This window comes from Chiloscyllium plagiosum, chromosome 38 (assembly GCF_004010195.1).
Source record: "Chiloscyllium plagiosum isolate BGI_BamShark_2017 chromosome 38, ASM401019v2, whole genome shotgun sequence".
Classification (NCBI taxonomy): Eukaryota; Metazoa; Chordata; class Chondrichthyes; order Orectolobiformes; family Hemiscylliidae; genus Chiloscyllium; species Chiloscyllium plagiosum.
In genome coordinates this window covers 7,000,092-7,021,697 of record NC_057747.1, presented here as the reverse complement: position 1 = coordinate 7,021,697, position 21,606 = coordinate 7,000,092, and the positions used below count along the sequence as shown (strand labels likewise).

At 40.2% G+C, this 21,606-nt stretch overlaps 1 protein-coding gene across 5 annotated transcripts in view; it reads right to left on the bottom strand.

Annotated features, from left to right (window-relative positions):
- sec31b (SEC31 homolog B, COPII coat complex component) overlaps positions 1 to 21,606 on the bottom strand; it is an 88,629-nt gene that overhangs the window by 59,588 nt on the left and 7,435 nt on the right. For 2 of the 5 annotated variants that reach the window (XM_043678749.1, XM_043678752.1), the window contains exons 2-6: positions 11,800 to 11,893; positions 10,559 to 10,682; positions 9,942 to 10,128; positions 4,460 to 4,555; positions 4,034 to 4,042 (exon numbers count right to left, since the gene is read on the bottom strand). In XM_043678749.1, coding sequence (XP_043534684.1) covers positions 4,034 to 4,042; positions 4,460 to 4,555; positions 9,942 to 10,128; positions 10,559 to 10,682; positions 11,800 to 11,878 — 495 coding nt within the window. In that variant the 5' untranslated portion in view covers positions 11,879 to 11,893. Of the gene's footprint in view, positions 1 to 4,033; positions 4,043 to 4,459; positions 4,556 to 9,941; positions 10,129 to 10,558; positions 10,683 to 11,799; positions 11,894 to 15,717; positions 15,794 to 21,606 lie in introns of all 5 variants that reach the window. The other 3 variants (XM_043678751.1, XM_043678753.1, XM_043678750.1) reach the window with 2 other exon arrangements.

The window sequence follows — 21,606 nt, the reverse complement described above, 5'->3', positions numbered from 1 at the left end:
CAGCACCGATCCTTGTGGCACTCCACTGGTCACAGGCCTCCAGTCTGAAAAACAACCCTCCACCACCACCCTCTGTCTTCTACCTTTGCGCCAGTTCTGTATCCAAATGGCTAGTTCTCCCTGTATTCCGTGAGATCTAACCTTGCGAGTCAGTCTCCCCAGGGAACCTTATCGAACGCCTTTCTGAAGTCCATATAGATCACATCTACCGCTCTGCGCTCATCGATTCTCTTTGTTACTTCTTCAAAAAATTCAATCAAGTTTGTGAGATATGATTTCCCATGCACAAAGCCATGTTGACTATCCCTAATCAGTCCTTGCCTTTCCAAATACAGTCTGAAGTAACATTGGCAAAGGTAGTTAGAAAAGAAACAACTTGTATTTATATATGGCCATTTAAACAGTGGCTCCACTGGTGCTCCACAAATGGAAGATGGGTATTAAACCAGGAAGGGAAAGATGAGAGGAATGACTTAGACATATGATCAAAATCTGACTCTTTAGAAGATAGTAAATAGAGAAATGGAAGAGCACTTGGGCAGAATTCCAAAGTGGAGCAAAGCTATTAGAAGGTAGCTCTATCTTGGTAGGCGCACAGATGCATATAAAGTCAGAAGACTAAAGTTGTGAAGGATTTCACAGGTGAAGGAATTGTCTAATGCTTTAAGACAAAATCAGAGGTCATACTGAATACACTTGGATACAGGGAACCAGTCCCAGTCAGTGATGATAAAACTCATCAGCAAGTAGGGGTTAGAGAAGTGCAGGAAGTGAGCAGTTACACTGTACACAAGAGAGTTCAAATACTAACCAGCCCTCAAAGACACTAACCCTTCTAAATGCAGTTATTTTAGAGGGAGAAGACAAAGTACAAGATCCTCGACTGTTTCTCACATGACAAGCTCTTCATCCCCGAGATGATTCTTGTAAACGTCCTCTGGAATTTGTGGATTTCTTAAAGACTTGTTCACCCTAATTTCCTAGCCATGACAGACAATAAAAAAGCCAAAAATAAACCTTGCAAGAAGTTCTGGTGCCCATTTCTAGTTCATTAAGAATTCACATCAGTAACGTAGTTAAGCTAATATGAACAGTCCTTGGTTCAGTATGCACTACATTGCCCCATTATAAAACATATACCAATTCCCAATAGTTCTGTGGTTAAAAGAATTTCTATCCTGATCTATTCATTAGATAAAAACAGCTTAATCTGGCAAAATCCTAACTTACCAGGAAACATGTACAGAGTTCTAAATTAAAATATTATTGCCAGATAAAAATGTTCCTTTCCTTTGCACTATATAACTTCGGCTGACTCCTCATTCACATCAAGGAGCATCATTGTAAAATGGCTCAATGTGACCAATTGCATTGGTGATCTGGAATGTATCAACTGAGAGGGTGGCAAACACATATTCAAAAGAGAATTGGATAAGCAAGTAAGGTTTAAAAAAAAAGTATAGGTCAATGGAAAAAAGATGGGCATGGGCTAGCTCTTTCAAACTGCTAGCAAAGGAATACTTACTGGAAATGCACCAGCTTCATCACAAAATCCTGTAATGTCTTTGCTATTCAGTTATTTTCTTGTTGAGATTATTGAATATTTTTGACTTTGTACATTTATGCTCAATCAGATTCAGCTGATCAATGCTGGGGATTAGAATAATTCTTTTCTGTTTGCCCTCCACACCATCAGAGTGATTCTCAATCAAATCCAAACTTCAGTTTTGAAGGGTCAATGATCCTGAGATGCTAATTCTGTTTTCTGTCCATTGATGCTACTAGACCTGCTGAATTTTTCCCAGCAATTTCTGTTTTTGTTTGCAATTTCCATCAACCGCAGTTCTTTAGTTTCATTTAGACCAGAAAGTATTTTGAAGTAATAGAAACAAACTTCCATTCTAATAGTGGGAAAAGTACAAGAGGCAGTTCTCGCTTATAAAGGAGCACCTTATCACCCACAGCACCATCACCACTGGGGATCACATATATCCAGTCAGATTTTTCTGTGCATATAGTGGCAGGCCCATCTTACATTTTAATCCCAGTTGCTGCCTGTGAAGTTTATTCTATTCTTCAAATTCTTGCACACTGTTCTTGTTTAATTCTCAATGTAACTTTCCCCGCATACACCGGTGCTTTCTATCAGTGAGCATCACAAATGTGCAAAACATCCCCTATCTGCTATCCTATTTATGTTCATGTCCTTAGAACTAGTCATGTTCCTACACTTCCATCAATCTCCTTGCTCATGTAAACCTGATTTCTTGCATTTCTCTGCAGCCAGGACCTTTGCCTGTGGCCCTGTTGATCTTTAAGCCTCCCTCGACTGCTTGCTTTATCATTTGTAAACAGTGATTTTCAGTATACTATGCTATATATTTCGTGACTATTATGTATAGTTATATCATAGTGTCTCCAATATAACCAACATTTTGGAGGTCCTGTAGACACCTCTGCCTCTCAGCCAGAAGCTGCAAGCTCAAGTGCCAGCTCAGGACTTGATGGTCATGGAAGGTGCATTCACAACATGGTCAAACAAGCTAAATAACAGACTGCAAATCCTCCCAACCTACACCAACGAAAGGGGAAAAGAACTTCCTTATCATAGATGTGATAGAAAGAATGAGAAAGTGAGGACTGATAGAGTTTCCAACTTTCTTTCTATCATCATAATCCATAGCTCCAGACACATGTAAAAATGCAAGCTGCCACAGCGATTCAGGCTTTAAATCCGTCACCATATCCAATATTCCAAAACTAACAGCCACAATGGAAATCTAATTTATAACTCACACAAGGAACAATATCATTTCCACTCATGCTTTAACACTTTTCCTAGTTATATTTTAACTAGCTCATAGAATTTTAACACATTTTTATATATAATTATACATTGAGCCCAGGACAATTAGAAAGACATAAACCAAGGGGAACTAGTTAAAAAACATCAGAGCCAAAATACAACTGAAAAGATCACTCATACATTAGAGAAAATGTGGACAGATGCTAGATAGCAAAGGGAGATGGGAAGAAGCACTAATGAGGACTAAAAGAGAGAAAGGCTTAAATAAAAACAAGCAGAATAGAAAGATGAGTAGGCACACACAATGAGATGTCACACTGCTAAAAAATCAATTGAGAAATAGACACTGCAAATAGTATAGACAGAGTCAGGATAGAAAGGATTCAATGTACAGACTGTCAATATTGTTGGCAGAATGGAGAGAGAGAAAAACTATTATAAACAATGAGGAGAAGCGCACATATTGCAAAAGTCGTCTTCATATTTTCATATCCTTCCGTTAAAGCGCAGTCTAAAGTAGTGGAAGAATCTGCAAGTTGATTAACATAAGTAACCACAACCATTATTATGCAAGAGTAGATAGTATTAAGCCCAAAAGTGAGAGAACAAATTTATGAGTACCAATAACATTTAAAATGGTGGGGTGAAGGGGTCGAGTCATGGTGCAAAACCCATGTCTCAATTAACTGTTGATGCTTGATTCAAACCATACCTGACTCAATTCTACCCATTATCCAAAAGCTTGCACCATTTGAATAGCGAGAATAGAGCAGGGAGCACACACCCAATTGTAAACAATGAGGACAGAGTAGGAAGGCAAGTATACCCATTATGGACAATCAGGACAGAGCTATGAGGCACACACTGTGAACTATGAAGGCAGAACAGGAAGCCCCTCATCCATTGCAGACAATTAGGCAAGAAGGCACACATTCAGTTATGAACAAAGGCAGAGAAGAAAGCAGACACCCAAGGTGAAAGATGAAATGGGAGCAAGGAGAGAACTATGTAGACAATCCTGTAAATAAGATGGCATACGTGCACAATCAGTAGCTTGCACTGAAAGATAAACACCAAATGGAGGGAGGGTGGGAAACAGAAAGCCAGAAAATAAACAAAGATGGAAGATAGTGACCAGAGTAAAGAAGTAGAAGGACAAACTAGGTTAATTCTGCAGATCTCTACATTACCAGGCTACATCTGCAGATTGTGTACTTTAATCCTTACCTCTCTTTGCTGTGGATGAATAGGCAGGAATGAGAGAAAGAGAGCAAAACAGTGGTGTTATTATATTGCATTAAAAGCTGATCAAACATTCTTAGTGTGCATTAATCAAGTATTTGGAAAAATGGTCTAAGTTCCAGTTACTGGTGCACATGTACTGATACGAAGGACAATTCTGACAACTATGTCAATTGTAAAATCTATTCACTCCAGGGCTCAAATATGGCACATCAAGATTATCATTCTGTTTTCATGTGGCTTTGTACACAAAGGAGCCTAAACTTGTGGCATCCAACAATGATTGGTACTCATAATTAGGGAACATTAACACCCCATACACTTTCCCCACCCTGTGCCAAGTGCTTCGACCCACCAGTGTTATCAAAAATACAGGTACAATATTTCTCACAACTAATGAGTTGAACGTACCTGGGACTTTGCTCCTGGTGTCATTGGTGTGTTGAAATTATTTAAATCCCAAATATAAATTTCAGAATCATTAGCTCCAGAAGCCATTAGATTATTCTAAAGAAAATGTGAAAACAAAATTTAAAAAGTTTAGAAAATTAAACTCAATAATTTAGAACATAGGATCACAAGTAGACCATTCAGTTATTTAATCTCTTCCACCACTCAATTATGAACACAACTGATCTGTGTCCTAGCTCTTGATTACCATCTTGATTCCATATCTTTCAAAATCCTGACCAAAAAAATGGATTATGCTCAGCACAAAAAATTTCCAATTGACCCCTAGCCTCAAATTTCTTTTAGGTTTCAGTGTTTCAGTTTCCTATTTTTCTTTGTGTGAGAAAGTGCTTCCTGATAACATACCTGGAAGAGCAGTAATGCACCAAATGAAATAGTTTCCTTCTATCTATCCTACTGCACACTGGAATGAAACATTTCTTAACATTTCTATCAGATCACTTGTTTTGACACTGAAGGGAAAACAAATTTAGTCAATATAAACTTTCCTCTTGACAACCATTTGTGCCCTGGAATCACGCTGCAGTATTCATGCAATATTCCCTCTAAGGGTAATATATCCTTCCTGCGGTACAATGCTCAGTATCTAATGCAATATTCCATTAGATTTTGTGGGCACTCACCAAAGAGAGAAGTTTGCAGAAATTTTAAAACTAATTGCAAAAAACAGCTTCTTTTTCCTGCAACTTCATTGGTCAAATATGTGATGCATGCAGCAATTTAATTTACTAAAGGCATGCAATTATTTTGTCCATGGCAGCGTTTAATTCTTATCATGGAGGGAGAAGGTGATGTACTGCTGACTTCAAGTAATGCAGAGGCCCAGTTTTAAATTCTGGGGTCATGCCTGACAGAATTTAAATTCAATTAAATTAAAATCTAGATGTGATAGCTAGTCAGAATAATAGTAACTTTGATAGTTGTAATTGGCACCTGGTCCAGTAATGTCCTTTGAGGAAGTGAATGTGCTGCCTTTATCCAGTCTGGTCTGCACTACTTTAGACCAACAGTAACGTGGTTGACCGTTAACTACCATCCGAACTACTCTCGCAAGCCATTCAGTTCAAGGGCAATGGAGATGAGCAATAAATGCTGGCCTTGCCAATGACACACATAGGTCAAGAAAGAATAAAACATCACACAGAGGGTGGTACGGGTATGAAATGAGCTGCCAGAGGAAGTGGTGGAGGCTGGTACAATTGCAACATTTATAAAGCACTTGGATGGGTATATGAATAGGAAGAGTTTGGAGGGATATGGGCTGGGTGCTGGCAGGTGGGACTAGATTGGGTTGGGATACCTGGTTGGCATGAACCGGTTGGACCGAAGGGTCTGTTTCCATGCTGTACATCTCAATGACTCTATCTCTTGGCTGCAATCTGATTTGTTATACTTTAGCACCTCACCAATATTTAGCAAACAGAATTGCTATGGAGACTTTCTTCTCCTTCCCAACACCTTGTTCACATTTATTAAGAGATTGGCTTTCTTATGAGACCACAGCTTTTAAGGCAGCCCCATCTTAACTCTTCGAGGAGAAAGTGAGGTCTGCAGACGCTGGAGATCAAAGTTGAAACTTTATTGCTGGAACAGCACAGCAGGTCAGGCGTCAGTATATCTCTAATTGCAGTTAAATGCCAAATTGTTTACTGTGGCAAACAGGCCCAAGGAAGAAATGTACTTCACTGCTCGAACACGATGTACAGGTTAAAACTGCTTATCTAGATCTCTATCAGATAGTATCTTATCAGCACAATTGAAATGGTTTACTGTTTTTCACAATCTTAAGCCTTTATAATCATGTTAATAGTTCTTGGTGTTCCTGTCACTATGCTCCTAGCACCATATTCACTAAAATATTTCCAAAAGTGAGTAAGTGGGTGTGGGAGAATCGAATTTTTAGTTTCTGACAGAGTAATGAATATCAACAATCAGAAATTGTGGGTGTCACTGAGAAAGTTAGCATTTATTGCCAAAACGATAGCAACGAGTTTGTAGTCTGTGTAGTGCAGGTACATTACCAGCGTTATTATAGGAGGAGTGCCACCATTTTCACCAAGCAACAGTGAAAGAATGGCACAATTTTATCAAGGCAGAATAGTGTGAGGCTTGTAGCCGGAAATTTGGTGGTGTTCCCATGTACTGCTGTTCCTGTTCTTCTAGGTGGTCGAGATCATGGAGTTAGAAGGCCTGGTGTCTATCAAAAGTTCATTTTACAACTTTAACACAGAGGCACATCAATAAGACTACCATAGACCCTTAAAGAGCCTCGGGATTACAAGGATGGCTTTCTCTTGCTCGTTTTTTAAAAATTATTCATGGATGTGGGCTTTGGAGGCTGTGATCAGCATTTTTTGTTAAATCCTAATTGAACTTGAGACTGATTTAGATTTAGTTTTAGATTAGATTAGATTACTTAGTGTGGAAACGGGCCCTTTGGCCCTACAAGTCCACACCGACCCTCCGAAGATCAACCCACCCATACCCATTCCCCTACACCTAACACTACGGGCAATTTAGCATGGCAATTCACCTAACCTGAACATTTTTGGACTGTGGGAGGAAACCGGAGCAGCCAGAGGAAACCCATGCAGACACCAGGAGGATGTGCAAACTCCACACAGACAGTTGCCTGAGTTGGGAATTGAACCCGGGTCTCTGGCGCTGTGAGGCAGCAGTGCTAACCACTGTGCCACCGTGCCGCCTATAGAATCCCTAGTGTGGGAGCAGGCCATTCAACCCAATGAGTCCACACTGATTGAACAGCTTACCATTCTATCCCTGTAACCCTGCATTTCCTATGGCTACTCCACCTAACTTACATATTCTTGGACACTATGGGCAATTTAGCACAGCCAATCCACCTAATATTTACATCTTTGGACTGTGGAAGGAAACTGGAGTAGTTGGAGGAAACCCACGCAGACACAGTGAGAATGTGCAAACTCCATACAGATAGTCGTGCAAGGGTAGAATCAAACCCTGGGTCACTGACGTTGTCAGGCAGCACTACTGACAACTGAGCCTACATACTGACTGCTGCAGTCCATTTGGTATAGGTATTCCAACTGTTAGGGATGCAGTTCCAGGAGTTTGACCCAGTTGCAATGAAGGAAGAGCAATTTATTTTATAGAATGTCCACAGTATGGAAGCAGGCCATTCGGCCCATCATGTCCACACTGATTCTCCAAAGAGCATTCCACCCAGACCCATCTCCTATCCCTGTATTCTCCATGGCTCACCCCACCTAGCCTGCACATTATGGTCAATTTAGCATCTTTGGACAGTAGGAGGAAACGAGATCATTCTGCAGAAACCCATGCAGACACAGGGAAAATGTGCAAACTCCACAAAGCCCAAGGCTGGAATTGAACCTGGGTCTCTGGAGCTGAGAGGCAGCAGTGCTACCCATTGAACTACCGTGCTGCCCTATTTCCAAATCAGATTGGTGAATGGCTTGGAGAAGAACTCTCATGTAACTGCTGCCCTTGATCGCCTAGATGTAGTACTCATCAGTTTGGAAGGTACTGTACGAGGAACCATGATAAACTTCTGCAGTGCATCTTGTAAAGTTAAGATCTTAGTATTCAGAAAACGCCTTTACAGGAGTGGAGCAGTCAAAATATTTTTAACTTAAAATAGTACCTCAATTCCAAAATGATGCAGGTATCCAACATCTGCTGATTGTCAGGACAGACAATGTGAAAGTATTTTGGATTATTTCATCAAGATCCTGGTAGGTATTGACCCTTAAGGGAAATGTTCAAGGGAAGTTTTTCCATGCAGAGAGTGGGGGGATTAACTAGGAGAAAGTGAGGACTGCAGATGCTGGAGACCAGAGTTGAAAACTGTGATGCTGGAAAAGTACAGCAGGTCAGGCAGCATCCAAGGAGCAGGAGAATCGACGTTTTGGACATAAGCCCTTCTTCAGGAATCAGAAATTGGGAGAAGCCTGGAATGCACTGCCAGAAGAGGTGATGGAAGCAGGCATGTTGGCAACATTTAAGAGGCGAAGCTCAAACATGTGTTGCTGGAAAAGCGCAGCAGGTCAGGCAGCATCCAAGGAGCAGGAGAATCGACGTTTCGGGCATAAGGCCTTCTTCAGGAATCAGAGATCTCCTGCTCCTTGGATGCTGCCTGACCTGCAGCGCTTTTCCAGCAACACATTTTTCAGTTCTGATCTCCAGCATCTGCAGTCCTCACTTTCTCCTACAACATTTGAGGAGCATCTGGATGGTTTCATGAATGGGAATAGAGGGATATGGACCAATGGTGGCACTGTGCTTTTACTATGTTGTTTCTCTTGCAAAAAGGTATTGCTAAAGTGGTATCGGAACATCTGCTTCAAAAGCTCAAATTTTTGAGCTCCCAAAACGTTTCTTTCAATTAGACAGGAGTCAGGCTCTCTTAGACCGACGTTTTAGTTGGGGTTTGGAACCGGCTGTTGAAGCTGACAGATACAGCTCTCTTTCTCAACTGCAGCAAAAACCATGAGTTCTCTCTCTGCTGCTACCTTGCTTCTCTCGGTGTTCCTTTCTACTGGATTGGAGCAAAGACAGCATGTGATGAAAATCGATTTTGCTCAATTTGCCTTTGTTAAGGGTGTGTTTATGGAATATTGGAACAGTTGATGATTAGTAGTTAAGTAGTATATTATGTTATTAAGTATTTCTGTGGAGTTAAAATTATGCCAATTCCTCTTTTTTTTCGTGTTTGCATTTTGACTACTGTAAGAATAAAGTTTGTTTTTCTTAAAGCCTAGTGATGGACCAATCAAATCACATCTGAAACCCAGTTCTTTACCCTTGTCTTTAAAGAAAATAAAAAGTTAGAGTCTAGGCTATCTCTTTGATGTATTTTGAGGGGGTTTGCTCTGGTCCATAACATCTGTAAACCTGCACCTCCAATGGCTAGTCCGCCTCACCTACAGATCCCTGAACACCACAGTGCAATTTAGCATGGTCAATCCATTACTGAGCATGTGGGAAGGATTTCTCTCTCTCTACACCGTCCAGCCTCTATCATGACTCTTTTTAACCTTCCCCTTTCTGACGAGGACACAGCAGTCCCAGGTTGCAGATAGGCTCCTTTCTTGAATCCCATTTGCAAGTTGAAGACTACACAAGTCAGGAAACAATGCAGGACAATGTAATACAACCCTAAGCACATATGCTGGGTCTTTAACATTATAACCATGAATGGGATTATGTTCGTAATTACCCAGCATTCATAAGTCAGACATTCATAAATCAGTGACCCCTTGTATTCCCAACTTGCCCAATGTATCTACATAACTGAAGTTCCTTGTTGCTGAAATATGTCAAGACATATTTTTATCCAAAATTTCACAGAACAGTGTAGGTGATCATTCAGGATTTGTTCCAGTGAAACTGCTTGCAAGAGGAAATGCAATCTCAATACCTGGAAAGGATTAAAATCCAGTCCTCGAACAGGACCTGCATGCTTCTCACTTTGTCCAATGATGGGATCACTTCCCAATTCAAGAATCTGCTCTGCATTGTAAAGGGTGATGGTTCCTGTATCTCCACCTGCTGCTATGACTCCATTGGAGCTTGTGCCATAGTTACTCCAGATCAGCTTGTGAAATCTGTAACAGTTACCACACGATTTACTTTCCTTTCCCAAAATTCAACAATTAAACTTTTGCCCTCATCCTCATTACCATTAGTCCACCTGGCCACACACCCATTTGCAAAATATGGACCACACTGGAGACTGGCCAATATAGTTACTTAATATTGTTCCAAAGGTGTATTAAACAATGGTGCAGCTGCAACTAACCTCTTTTAGACAAGAGATCATTAGCTTGTGAATAAGGACCTACATTTCCATACACAGAAGAAAAAGTGTAACAATGTACCCTAAATAGGAATATTCACACATACATTTTACCAGTAATAAATACAAGTTATCTCATGAATCCTAACCTCATTTGTTTATGTATAAGTGCAGACAATTAAAAAATAAGTTGTCTAATTTTATTACCAAGCATTTAGGCACATGCATCAAGAACTCACCTACTGGTAGCAGGTAAGCTCCCTCGCAATTTTGCATCCAGTGAAGGATCTGAAAAATCGAGCTCATAGATCTCCAGCGCAGCACTTGTGCTAAAGGTAGCATCCAACTGTTGAGCTGAGGTACCTGCAGTGTAAAATATGCTTCAAATAAAAACTGATACATTTACGTAATCATTCTCTAACGTTACTGTACTAAGGACACTGAGCAGTTCATAAATGCCATGAGACTTGTAACAGTAGACGCTGAGAGATTGTTTCCTCTGGTCAAGGAATGTAAAATGATGGGATCAGCCTTCAGATAAGGGGCCAATCATTTAAGACTGAGATGAAAAGAAGTTACTTCACTCAAGGGTCGATGGAATTCTCTACTCTAAAGGGTTATGGATGCTCCACCACAGAATACATTGAAGGCTGAGACTAATAGATCAATGGTCTCTCGGGGACTCAAAGGATATGTGGAGGAGGCTGGAAGGTGGATTCAAAGCCCAAGATTGCAATAATTAATTTGAATGGCAGAGGAGGTTTACTGGGCCAAATTGTTACTCTGCTCCTCTATCTTAAGTCTTATATATAACCAGGGGTCTTTAAACATTGAGCTGAAAACCCATTCAAGTCATCAGGCATTGTACAATGCACAAAATCCTTTCTTGTCTAAAGGTTGTATTCAATTCAGCTCAATCTGTAAGTATTAACATCAGTTCTGGTTGTATGAACCCAACATGAAGTAAGTTTAGATTGGTCACAATTTCAATTCCAATGATTGGGGTGGCACCGAACGGTCCACAACTTGTCACCTTAAGGGAGGAAAAAGCTATAAATGAAATTGGTAAAGTCACATTCATGCAACAGTGGTTAACCATTTGATATTGGTGCTGAGGCACATTGCTGGGGAAAACAGAAAGAACTTCACAGTGTGTGAAATAAAACTAACTCATTGGCTAACTGGCTGGCTTACATCTTAGACCTGTAACAATTGATATTAATGAAGAATAATCAGTTGGAAAGTGAATCAATTTTCTAGTGCATTATCTCACTTTCTCCTAAATATATACTCCAAAAATTATCTTGTAAATTCACACAATGTAGGAATGAAGCAAATATTATTTCTTAAAGCATAATTCCACACAAAGACATGAAGCATGCATTTCACTTCAATAATCACAATAATTGATGATTACTACTCATTCCAAAGCAGCAACAGTTTATTATAATTTCAGTTTCGATAAATTGTCTGAAGTTACCTGTAGCCAAATAGAGTGGATGGTGAGAAGCAGGACTCCAGGACTGAATGGCTGTCCTCTCAATCTCCTTGAGCTTCATGTTTTCTAAATGACCCTATGAACAAATCAAAGCGATCATTAAAAAGCACCTGATGAGAGACAGCACACAATGTTCTGATAAAGAGTGATTGGTTGCAAGCATGAACTGTTTCTCTCACTATGCTGCTGCCAAAGTGCCAGCATTTCCCACCTTAATTTCAGATTTTTGGCATCTCTCGTATTTTGCTTCAGCTACTTATGGAAGATTATGTGCAGCTGGAAAATCCAGTATAGTTTCAGGACCAGCCTTTCATTATTAAAAAAAAAGTGTCAGATAAAATATGAAAATGTAAAATGTCACTGGCTGGATGCATGCATTTATACGTTGATCATCAACTGCATGTATTGAAAGCTTTCTAAAAATAACTTTTCAAAGCAAAAGGACATTGGTATTACAGCTAAAATGTTGCATTTGAGGTGAGCACAAGCTACTTGGCAGTGGCATCAAGGCTGAGGTCAGATTAAAAACATACTGTATTTGATCTAAGAATACAGAAGGAAACTGCCACGAAGCAAAAGCTCCCTCACTCTCTCAGAATTTTTTCGTCAAACACTACGAGTTGAAAATCCACCACAAGGCTTCAATGTTGCAACCATTAAGGTAGAATTCTAAATCAACCCCATTTCTCGGTGGAAAAGATAAAATTATCAGACAATACTGCTCCAATGAGAAACCCTGCAACTAGCAGCTATTAAACTTTTACAGATTTCTGTAATTTTACTTGAGTGTGTGAAATAAAACTAACTCATTGGCTAACTGGCTGGTTCACATCTTAGACCAACTTGTACACAGCAGTGTGATTATTAATGAAATTGGCCATGTCACCGCCCTATTAAATTTAAACTCTGTTGTCACCAGCTGGAGTTGAGAGAGAGGACAGTTAACCCGTCTTATCTTGGGCACAAAAATTTCATTTCAATGTAAAGACATATGGAGAGAAATTAAGTTTGGAGAGTGAGTTCCTGCGATTTAAATATTCATCAGCTTTCAACAGTCAAGTGGGATATCTGTATATTCAAGAGCGAACAGGGGAATACCATTTAAGCAGAGTGAAATCTATATAAACAAGCAAAAGAATACACTTATTGAGAAATCATAATTTGAATACAAGGGCATGTGTTTAAAAAAATGGAAGCCTTTTCAGTGCCCTTACTTTATAGGTTGCACTGTCCTCTGAATTGGCAGCCTTTACAGAAACATTAAACAGAGAACAATCTGGTCACTAATAAATTCAACTGCATTTATTTCAATGCAAGGGGCTTAACAGGGAAGGCAGATGAACTTGGCATGGTTAGGAACATCGGACTGGGATATCATAGCAATTACAGAAACATAGCTCAGGGATGGGCAGGACTGGCAGCTTAATGTTCCAGGATACAAATGCTACAGGAAGGATAGAAAGGGAGGCAAGAGAGGAGGGGGAGTGGCGTTTTTGATAAGGGATAGCATTACAGCTGTGCTGAGGGAGGATATTCCTGCAAATACTTCCAGGGAAGTTATTTGGGTGGAACTGAGAAATAAGAAAGGGATGATCACCTTATTGGGATTGTATTATAGACCCCTTAATAGTCAGAGGGAAACTGAGAAACAAACTTGTAAGGAGATCTCAGCTATCTGTAAGAATAATAAGATGGTTATGGTAGGGGATTTTAACTTTCCAAACATCGACTGGGACTGCCATAGGGTTTAGATGGAGAAGAATTTGTTAAGTGTGTACAAGACAATTTTCTGATTCACTATGTGGATGTACCTACTAGAGAAAGTGCAAAACTTGACCTACTCTTGGGAAATAAGGCAGGCAGGTGACGGAGGTGTCAGTGGGGGACCATAATTCTATTAGATTTAAAATAGTGATGGAAAAGGAGAGACCAGATCTAAAAGTTAAAGTTCTAAATTGGACGAAGGCCAATTTTGATGGTATTAGGCAAGAACTCTCAAAAGCTGATTGTGGGCAGATGTTCAAAGGTATAGGGATGGCTGGAAAATGGGAAGCCTTCAGACATGAGATGATGAGAATCCAGAGAAAGTATATTTCTGTCAGGGTGAAAGGAAAGGCTGGTAGGTATAGGGAATGCTGGATGACTAAAGAAGTTGAGGGTTTGGTTAAGAAACAGAAGGAAGCATATGTAAGGTATAGACAGGATAGATCGAGTGAATCCGGATATGAGAAAGCTTTGGCAAATAGAATTAAGGAGAATCCAAGGGGTTTGTACAAATATATTAAGGACAAAAGGGTAAACAGGGAGAGAATATGGCCCCTCAAAGAACAGCAAGGCGGCCTTTGTGTGGACCTGCAGAAAATGGGGGAGATACTAAACGAGTATTTTGTATCAATATTTACTGTGGAAAAGGATATGGAAGATATAGAAAGTAGCGAAATAGATGGTGACACCTTGCAAAATGTCCATATAACAGAGGAGGAAGTGCTGGATGTCTTGAACCACATGAAAGTGGATAAATCCCCAGGACCTGATCAGGTGTACTCTAGAACTCTGTGGGAAGCTAGAGAAGTGACTGCTGGGCCTCTAGCTGAGATATTTGTATCATTGATAGTCACAGGTGAGGTGCTGGAAGATTGGAGGTTGGCTAACGTAGTGCCACAGTTTAAGAAGGGTGGTAAAGACAAGCCAGGGAACTATAGACCAGTGAGCCTGATGTCGGTGGTGGGCAAGTTGTTGGAGGGAATCCTGAGGGACAGGATGTACATGTATTTGGAAAGGCACGGACTGATTAGGGATAGTCAACGTGGCTTTGTCTGTGGGAAATCATGTCTCACAAACTTGACTGAGTTTTTTTGAAGAAGTAACAAAGAAGACTGATGAGCGCAGAGCAGTAGATGTGATCTATATGGGCTTCAGTAAGGCGTTTGACAAGGTTCCCCATGGGAGACTAATTAGCTAGGCTAGATCTCACCTTGCTACAGGGAGAACTAGCCATTTGGATACAGAACTGGCTTAAAGGTAGAAGACAGAGGGTGGTGTTGAAGGGTTATTTTTCAGACTGGAGGCCTGTGACCAGTGGAGTGCCGCAAGGATTGGTGCTGGGTCCTCTACTTTTTGTCATTTACATAAATGATTTGGATGTGAGCATAAGAGGTATAGTTAGTAAGTTTGCAGATGACACCAAAATTGGAGGTGTAGTGGACAGCGAAGAAGGTTACCTCAGATTGCAACAGGATCTGAACCAGATGGACCAATAGGCTGAGAAGTGGCAGATGGAGTTTAATTCAGATAAATGTGAGGCGCTGCATTTTAGGAAAGCAAATCGTAGCAGGGCGTATACACTTAATGGTAAGGTCCTTGGGGGTGTTGCTGAACAAAGAGACCTTTGGAGTGCAGGTTCATAGCTCCTTGAAAGTGGAGTCGCAGGTAGATAGGATAGTGAAGGCGGCATTTGGTATGCTTTCTTTTATTGGTCAGAGTATTGAGTACAAAGGTTGGGAGGTCATGTTGCGACCGTACAGGACATTGGTTAGGCCACTGTTGGAATATTGCGTGCAATTCTGGTCTCCTTCCTATCGGTATGATGTTGTGAAACTAGAAAGGGTTCAGAAAAGATTTACAAAGATGTTGCCAGGGTTGGAGGATTTGAGCTATAGGGAGAGGCTGAACAGGGGTACAATTGCAACATTGAAGAGGCATTTAGATGGGTATACGAATAGGAAGGGTTTGGAGGGATATGGGCCGGGTGCTGGCACGTAGGACTAGATTGGGTTGGGTTATCTGGTCGGCATGGACAGGTTGGACCGAAGGGTCTGGTTCCATGCTGTACATCTCTATGACCACTTGCTTTAATGAATTTCACACATGCAGAACTCTGGTGTTTATGTTGCTACTCACAAACTCAGTTTCAGTGATCTGGTGGATCAGGATTTTTTAGAAGCACCCATCTGTCACCAGGTAGTTTATCAGCACACTATGGGTAAAGAAAACATACTGACGTCTCAACATTAACACTCCTGTGGTATTCTTAACTGATTGCAATTCATTTTTCCCACCAATGCTACAAGATCCAGCAACTATTAGTATTTCACCAGAACAGTAAAGTAGTTCAAAATGCACCCTGCAGATTCTAATTCAAGCTCAAAAGGACAATTTCTATCTTTCTAATCAACCTGTTCAGAGATGTTATTACACACCTCTGGAGCAGATAGAACTTGAACACAGCCCTCCTGGTCCAGTGGTAGGGACACTACCACTATACCACAAGAGAGCCCGCAAAAGATCAAATTCTATAACCATTGCACTGATTGTTTTTACAAAGCTCCAGCATTGTAATACATGAACTAATTTTTTTTCTGCATATTCAATAATTTGGCTTTGCAAAATGTGGTCAAGGGTTGTTAAGTGTGGTGGAGGGAGCACAGAGAAGATCGGCCAGCAAGATATCCTGAAAACAAAATTCAAAAGAAAGTTTCAGGCAGTTTTTGATGATCCTAGGAGGAGACAGTTCATAGAAAAGTAGTTGTAAGTTCCATTTGCTCACGTCTCTGCGATTATTAAATTGAAAGTTAACGAACATTTAAGATACAGACTTCATGAAAACACTGTCTGCAAAACATATGCAGAAAGCCACTTTTCCAGAAGCTAGTTATGTTCCAGCTCTTGAGCACATAAAAAAGCCATGCAATGCTTGTGCAGCATTTAAATTCATAAGTTGACACAGCTCATTCCAAAAAGTGAACTAAAATAGGAAAACGTTGTTCATTTACTGCATTATAAATGCCAATAAATAGGCTGAAAAGTTTCACAGGGATACTCAGGTTGATATTGATCACTGATTCATGGGTATGTAATCAGATAACCAGAAAGGACAGAGACCAAGGGCCTGAATTGAAACTGCAACATAACTTATGTCAAAGTCACATGGAACAAGCCGCCCTTTTTCAACTGAGAGGAGACTGTTAACAAGATCAGAAATAGTGGGAAGGTGCAATTTAGAGTTCCTCAGGGAATCACTGAGAAATTACTGGCACAGTTTTATCTTTGAGCAAGCACATTATTTTCAAGGAATCAGTGGTCCGATCAGATAGATAGACAGACAGAGATGATTTGTGCATTGTTCTGATCCCAAGCTGACTTCAAGGCTAAGTCTTTACTGCTGAAGTCAGTTCCAATCCACTACAAACTGCCTCACTGCCTGTGGCATAAAGGATGAAAGAGATACCAGTGAGCTGAGTCACCTTGCTAGTGTTGCGGTGATGTGGGCGAACACAAGTAATTCTCTCCATTAACAGGCTGCTGATCAAAGCCAGCCTGTCAGAAATGCTGAATGAAGTGGTTGTTTAATAAGAAGTTAACACAAGTACTTCTAGCATAAATAGAACTGCATCCTTTACTAACTGAGACAAAAACATTGTGAAGTTCCCTGTGATTTTGCCTCCAATATTATATCTTGAATGATGTTTTAAAAGTCAAATATTGGAAAACACTGACTGGAAACTAAATATAGCGCTGAATTATGAAAAGCAACACAGGATTATAATTTATGTGGTACAACAGTCCCAGTCGAGCAGGATGTGGCACTTAAGTATATGCAACACAATAGGAGATTCACATGTATCTCACTTTTATCAATCCTTCAGTAAATTATATAGAATAGGGCCATTTAGTCCAATTGAATAAACCTTCACAGTCAAGTAACCTCTATTCCCTTTCTAAAGTACTAATTTGGCTTCCCCTTAAATACAACTATCCTATTCACATCACATACTCCTTCCTGCGGACTTCCAATGCTGCACCGAAACATTTATTTCTTCCCACACTTGAATGTGTAAGACAGTTAGATTCCCAGAGAAACGCAATATCAAAGCCATAACACCTGAAGACTCAAATGTTCTCTGAATTAACAGATTTTACAGGGGTTTGGCAAGACCACACCTGGAGTAGACACATGACTGCTGGGGAATCTGGAACAATGAATTAAGAACAATGGCATGGTCTTAGAATATGGCGCCGATCATTTACATGGGAACCTGGAAATAGGTTCCCATGTAAATGAACCTATTACAATCTCAATGTCATTTCCTGCATTATTCCCATATCTCTTGATGTCTTTGATAAATTTCTCGATATTAATCTCTGCCTTGAACATACTTAATGGCTGAGCATCTATAGCCCCTGGGGTAGAGAATTCCAAAGATTCACCCACCTTCAGTGAAAAAAATCTTTGTCTCAATCCTAAATGGCTTACCTCTTCCTCTGAGACTATGTGCCCTAGTTTCTCCAGCCAGGGGGATCATCCTTCTTACATCTACCCTGTTGAGCCCTGTAGAATTTTGTGTGTTTCAATGATATCATCTCTCATTCTAAATTCTACAGAATGCAGACCCAGTCTCCTCATCTCATGAATTAGTCTGATGAACTCCCTTAATGGGAATATATTCTTCTTTAGCATGGAGATGAGGACAAATTTCAGAAATTTGTTGTAAATCTTCAGAACTGTTTATCCAGAGGGTTGTGGAAATACTTAGGTTCAGATTCACAGATTTTTGGGTTTTCAGGCAATACTGGCTTTCGCATGAAAGGCAGAAAGTGTTATTAAGGCAAATGATCAGCCATCATTGTAATCATTGGTGTAGAAGAGGTTGTCCAGTCTACCCCTGCTCATAATAGTATAGACCAGAGGTGGGGAACCTTTTTATGTTGGAAGGCCGCATTATGTTAGTTGTAATCTAATAAGGCCACATCCAAGAAACTTCAATTATATATTCTTCAAAATTCACATTATTTTGGAAAAATCTAACTACTATGTACTAACTAAAAAAATGAAAAAAAATGTTAATTCTAAAGTTAACTAACCTTTTAATGACTTTGTTGTGACTGCTTTTTGTAGGAAAGCATTTGAATATTTGGTTGCAGCATGGAGGTCTGCAGTTTTAGCTGATCCTCTAGGTGGGTATCCGTCATTTGTGACTTTAAGGGCGTCTTGATTTTGGTTAAGTAGGAGAATGTAGATTCGCAGCAATAAGTGGTTGAGAAGCAAGAAAGCATTTTCCGTGCATGTTGCCGAAGGCATGGGTATTCCATTGCATTTTTCCATATTTCAATTGGATCTTTCTTAGCGTCAAATAAGGACTTTAAAATGTCATCTTCTAAGAGCTCAATTAATTCCATCTGTAGTAGTTTAGGAGCCTTATGACTTACCAATTTTTTAATTGTGACAGTCAGTCTGTAAGGATTATTTTGTTGAATTTTCTTTTACTCTCTGGTATTTTAAATACATTCATTTTAAGATTTTAAAAATAAAAGATTTGTTCTGCAAAATTTGGATTCATTCAAAAGGCCCCACACAATGGCCTAGAAGGCCGCAGGTTCCCCAGCCCTGGTATAGACAAAGTTCTCATATCTAGCTTGAACAGCAATCAGTCTTTGAAGTTCAAATGTTTACTTATCAACACACACATCCAATTTCAGCAGAACGTATTGTTTAACTAAACAATCTACTACTCCTACTCTTGTACAAGAGTACAGTTTATGATTGACCATTTACCAGCAGTTTAAAAACTTCTTTGTGATAACATCCCTGCCCATCACTACAGGCCGTTCTGCTATAATGCGACAGTTGCGTTTCTCTGCAACCCCTGTGCTATAGAAAATCATACTGTACAAGATCACACTCTACAAGATCACCATACCCATTCAGTAGAAAGTTTGTGTTGTCCAGACAATTTCACAATTTGTGTTAACAAAACGTGCTTTATGCCAGAATGACCCGTATCTTCTTTTCCGTGTTTGTAAAATGCACAGTCTCCCGCTTCCTCATTACAGCCTCAAACTTTGAATTGATTCATTTGCTACAAATGTTCAGATAACAAAATAATTGGAGAAAAACAGCAAGCTAACCATTTTATGTCAACCGCTAAATCATTTATTAACACAACCACCTCACTGAAATAAGAGGAAACCATTACTATAGGAGAAAGTTAGCAGTCAAATCATTCAAATTAATTTAAAACCTTTTAAGCTGCTTTTCTCCACAATAATTAAAATTTTTAATATTCAAAATGAAGATGACAAGTTTTCTGCCAGCATCTTGCATTTATTTAAAGCTCCACTCTTAAAGGAAAACAGTATCCTTGCCCTTTAAAATGAGGAGATATAGGTCATAAAATGGAGAACAAGGGACACAATCTCAGAATAAAGGCAGGCCATTTATGATGGAGAGGAGGTAGAATGTCTTCGCTCAGAGGATTATGAATCTTTGAATTTTTATCCAGAGGGCTGCACAGCCTCAGCTGAGTACACTCAGAGATCAATAGATTTCTAGGTTTTAAAGATATCAAAGGGATATTGGGTTCATGCAGGAAAATGGTGCTACGCAGTTCAGCAATGACCATATTAAATGGCAAAGCAGGCTCATGGGGCCAACCTGCTCCCATTTCCCTACATACTCTGTGCATAGGAAATGAAAGGGAAATGGAGGAATTAAAATTGTGATCAAGCAGGTGGGTTAGAAGAAAGATTTTGAAATTAGGTACAACAAAAGGTGAACAGAATAGGCTTGTTAAAAACAAAAGCAAAAGCACTGCAGTTAAAAAAGGTAGTCGTCAATGGTGGAGAGAAGGGATGTTCCCCAATAATTAACCACATCTGGTTTCTTTGGAATCCAGATTCGGATAATTATTACATTCATTATTTGTAAATTAAAAATTAAATACTTTAATAAACACTTATTAGGCATTCAAAGTTTGGGAGAAGATTTGTAGCTCGGGTGCTCGTTGTTGTGGTTCTGTTTGCCGAGCTGGAAATTTTTGTTGAAAACGTTTCGTCCCCTGTCTAGGTGACATCCTCAGTGCTTGGGAGCCTCCTGTGAAGCACTTCTGTGGTGTTTCCTCCGGCATTTATAGTGGCCTGTCCCAGCCGCTTCCAGTTGTCAGTTTCACCTGTCCGCTGTAGTGGCTGGTATATTGGGTCCAGGTCGATGTGTTTGTTGATGGAGTTTGTAGATGAGTGCCATGCTTCTAGAAATTCCCTGGCTGTTCTTTGTTTGGCTTGCCCTATAATGCTAGTGTTGTCCCAGTTGAATTCATGTTGCTTGCCGTCTGGGTGTGTGGCTACTAAGGATAGCTGGTTGTCCCAGTTAATTCATGTTGCTTGCCGTCTGGGTGTGTGGCTACTAAGGATAGCTGGTCGTGGCGTTTCGTGGCTAGTTGATGTTCATGGATGCGGATCGTTAGCTGTCTTCCTGTTTATCCTATATAGTGTTTTGTGCAGTCCTTGCATGGGATTTTGTACACTACATTAGTTTTGCTCATGCTGGGTATCGGGTCCTTCGTTCTGGTGAGTTGTTGTCAGAGTGTGGCTGTTGGTTTGTGTGCTGTTATAAGTCCTAGTGGTCGCACTAGTCTGGCTGTCAGTTCTGAAATGCTCCTGAGGTATGGTAGTGTGGCTAGTCCTTTGGGTTGCGGCATGTCCTCGTTCCGATGTCTTTCTCTTAGGCATCTGTTGATGAAATTGCGAGGATATCCGTTTTTTGCGAATACCTTGTATAGGTGTTCCTCTTCCTCTTTTTGCAGTTCTGGTGTACTGCAGTGTGTTGTGGCCCTTTTGAATACTGTCTTGATGACAACGGAACGAGGACATGCCGCAACCCAAAGGACTAGCCACACTACCATACATCAAGAACATCTCTGAAATGACAGCCAGACTACTGCGACCACAAGGACTTATAACAGCACACAAACCAACAGCCACTCTCAGACAACAACTCACCAAAACAAAGGACCC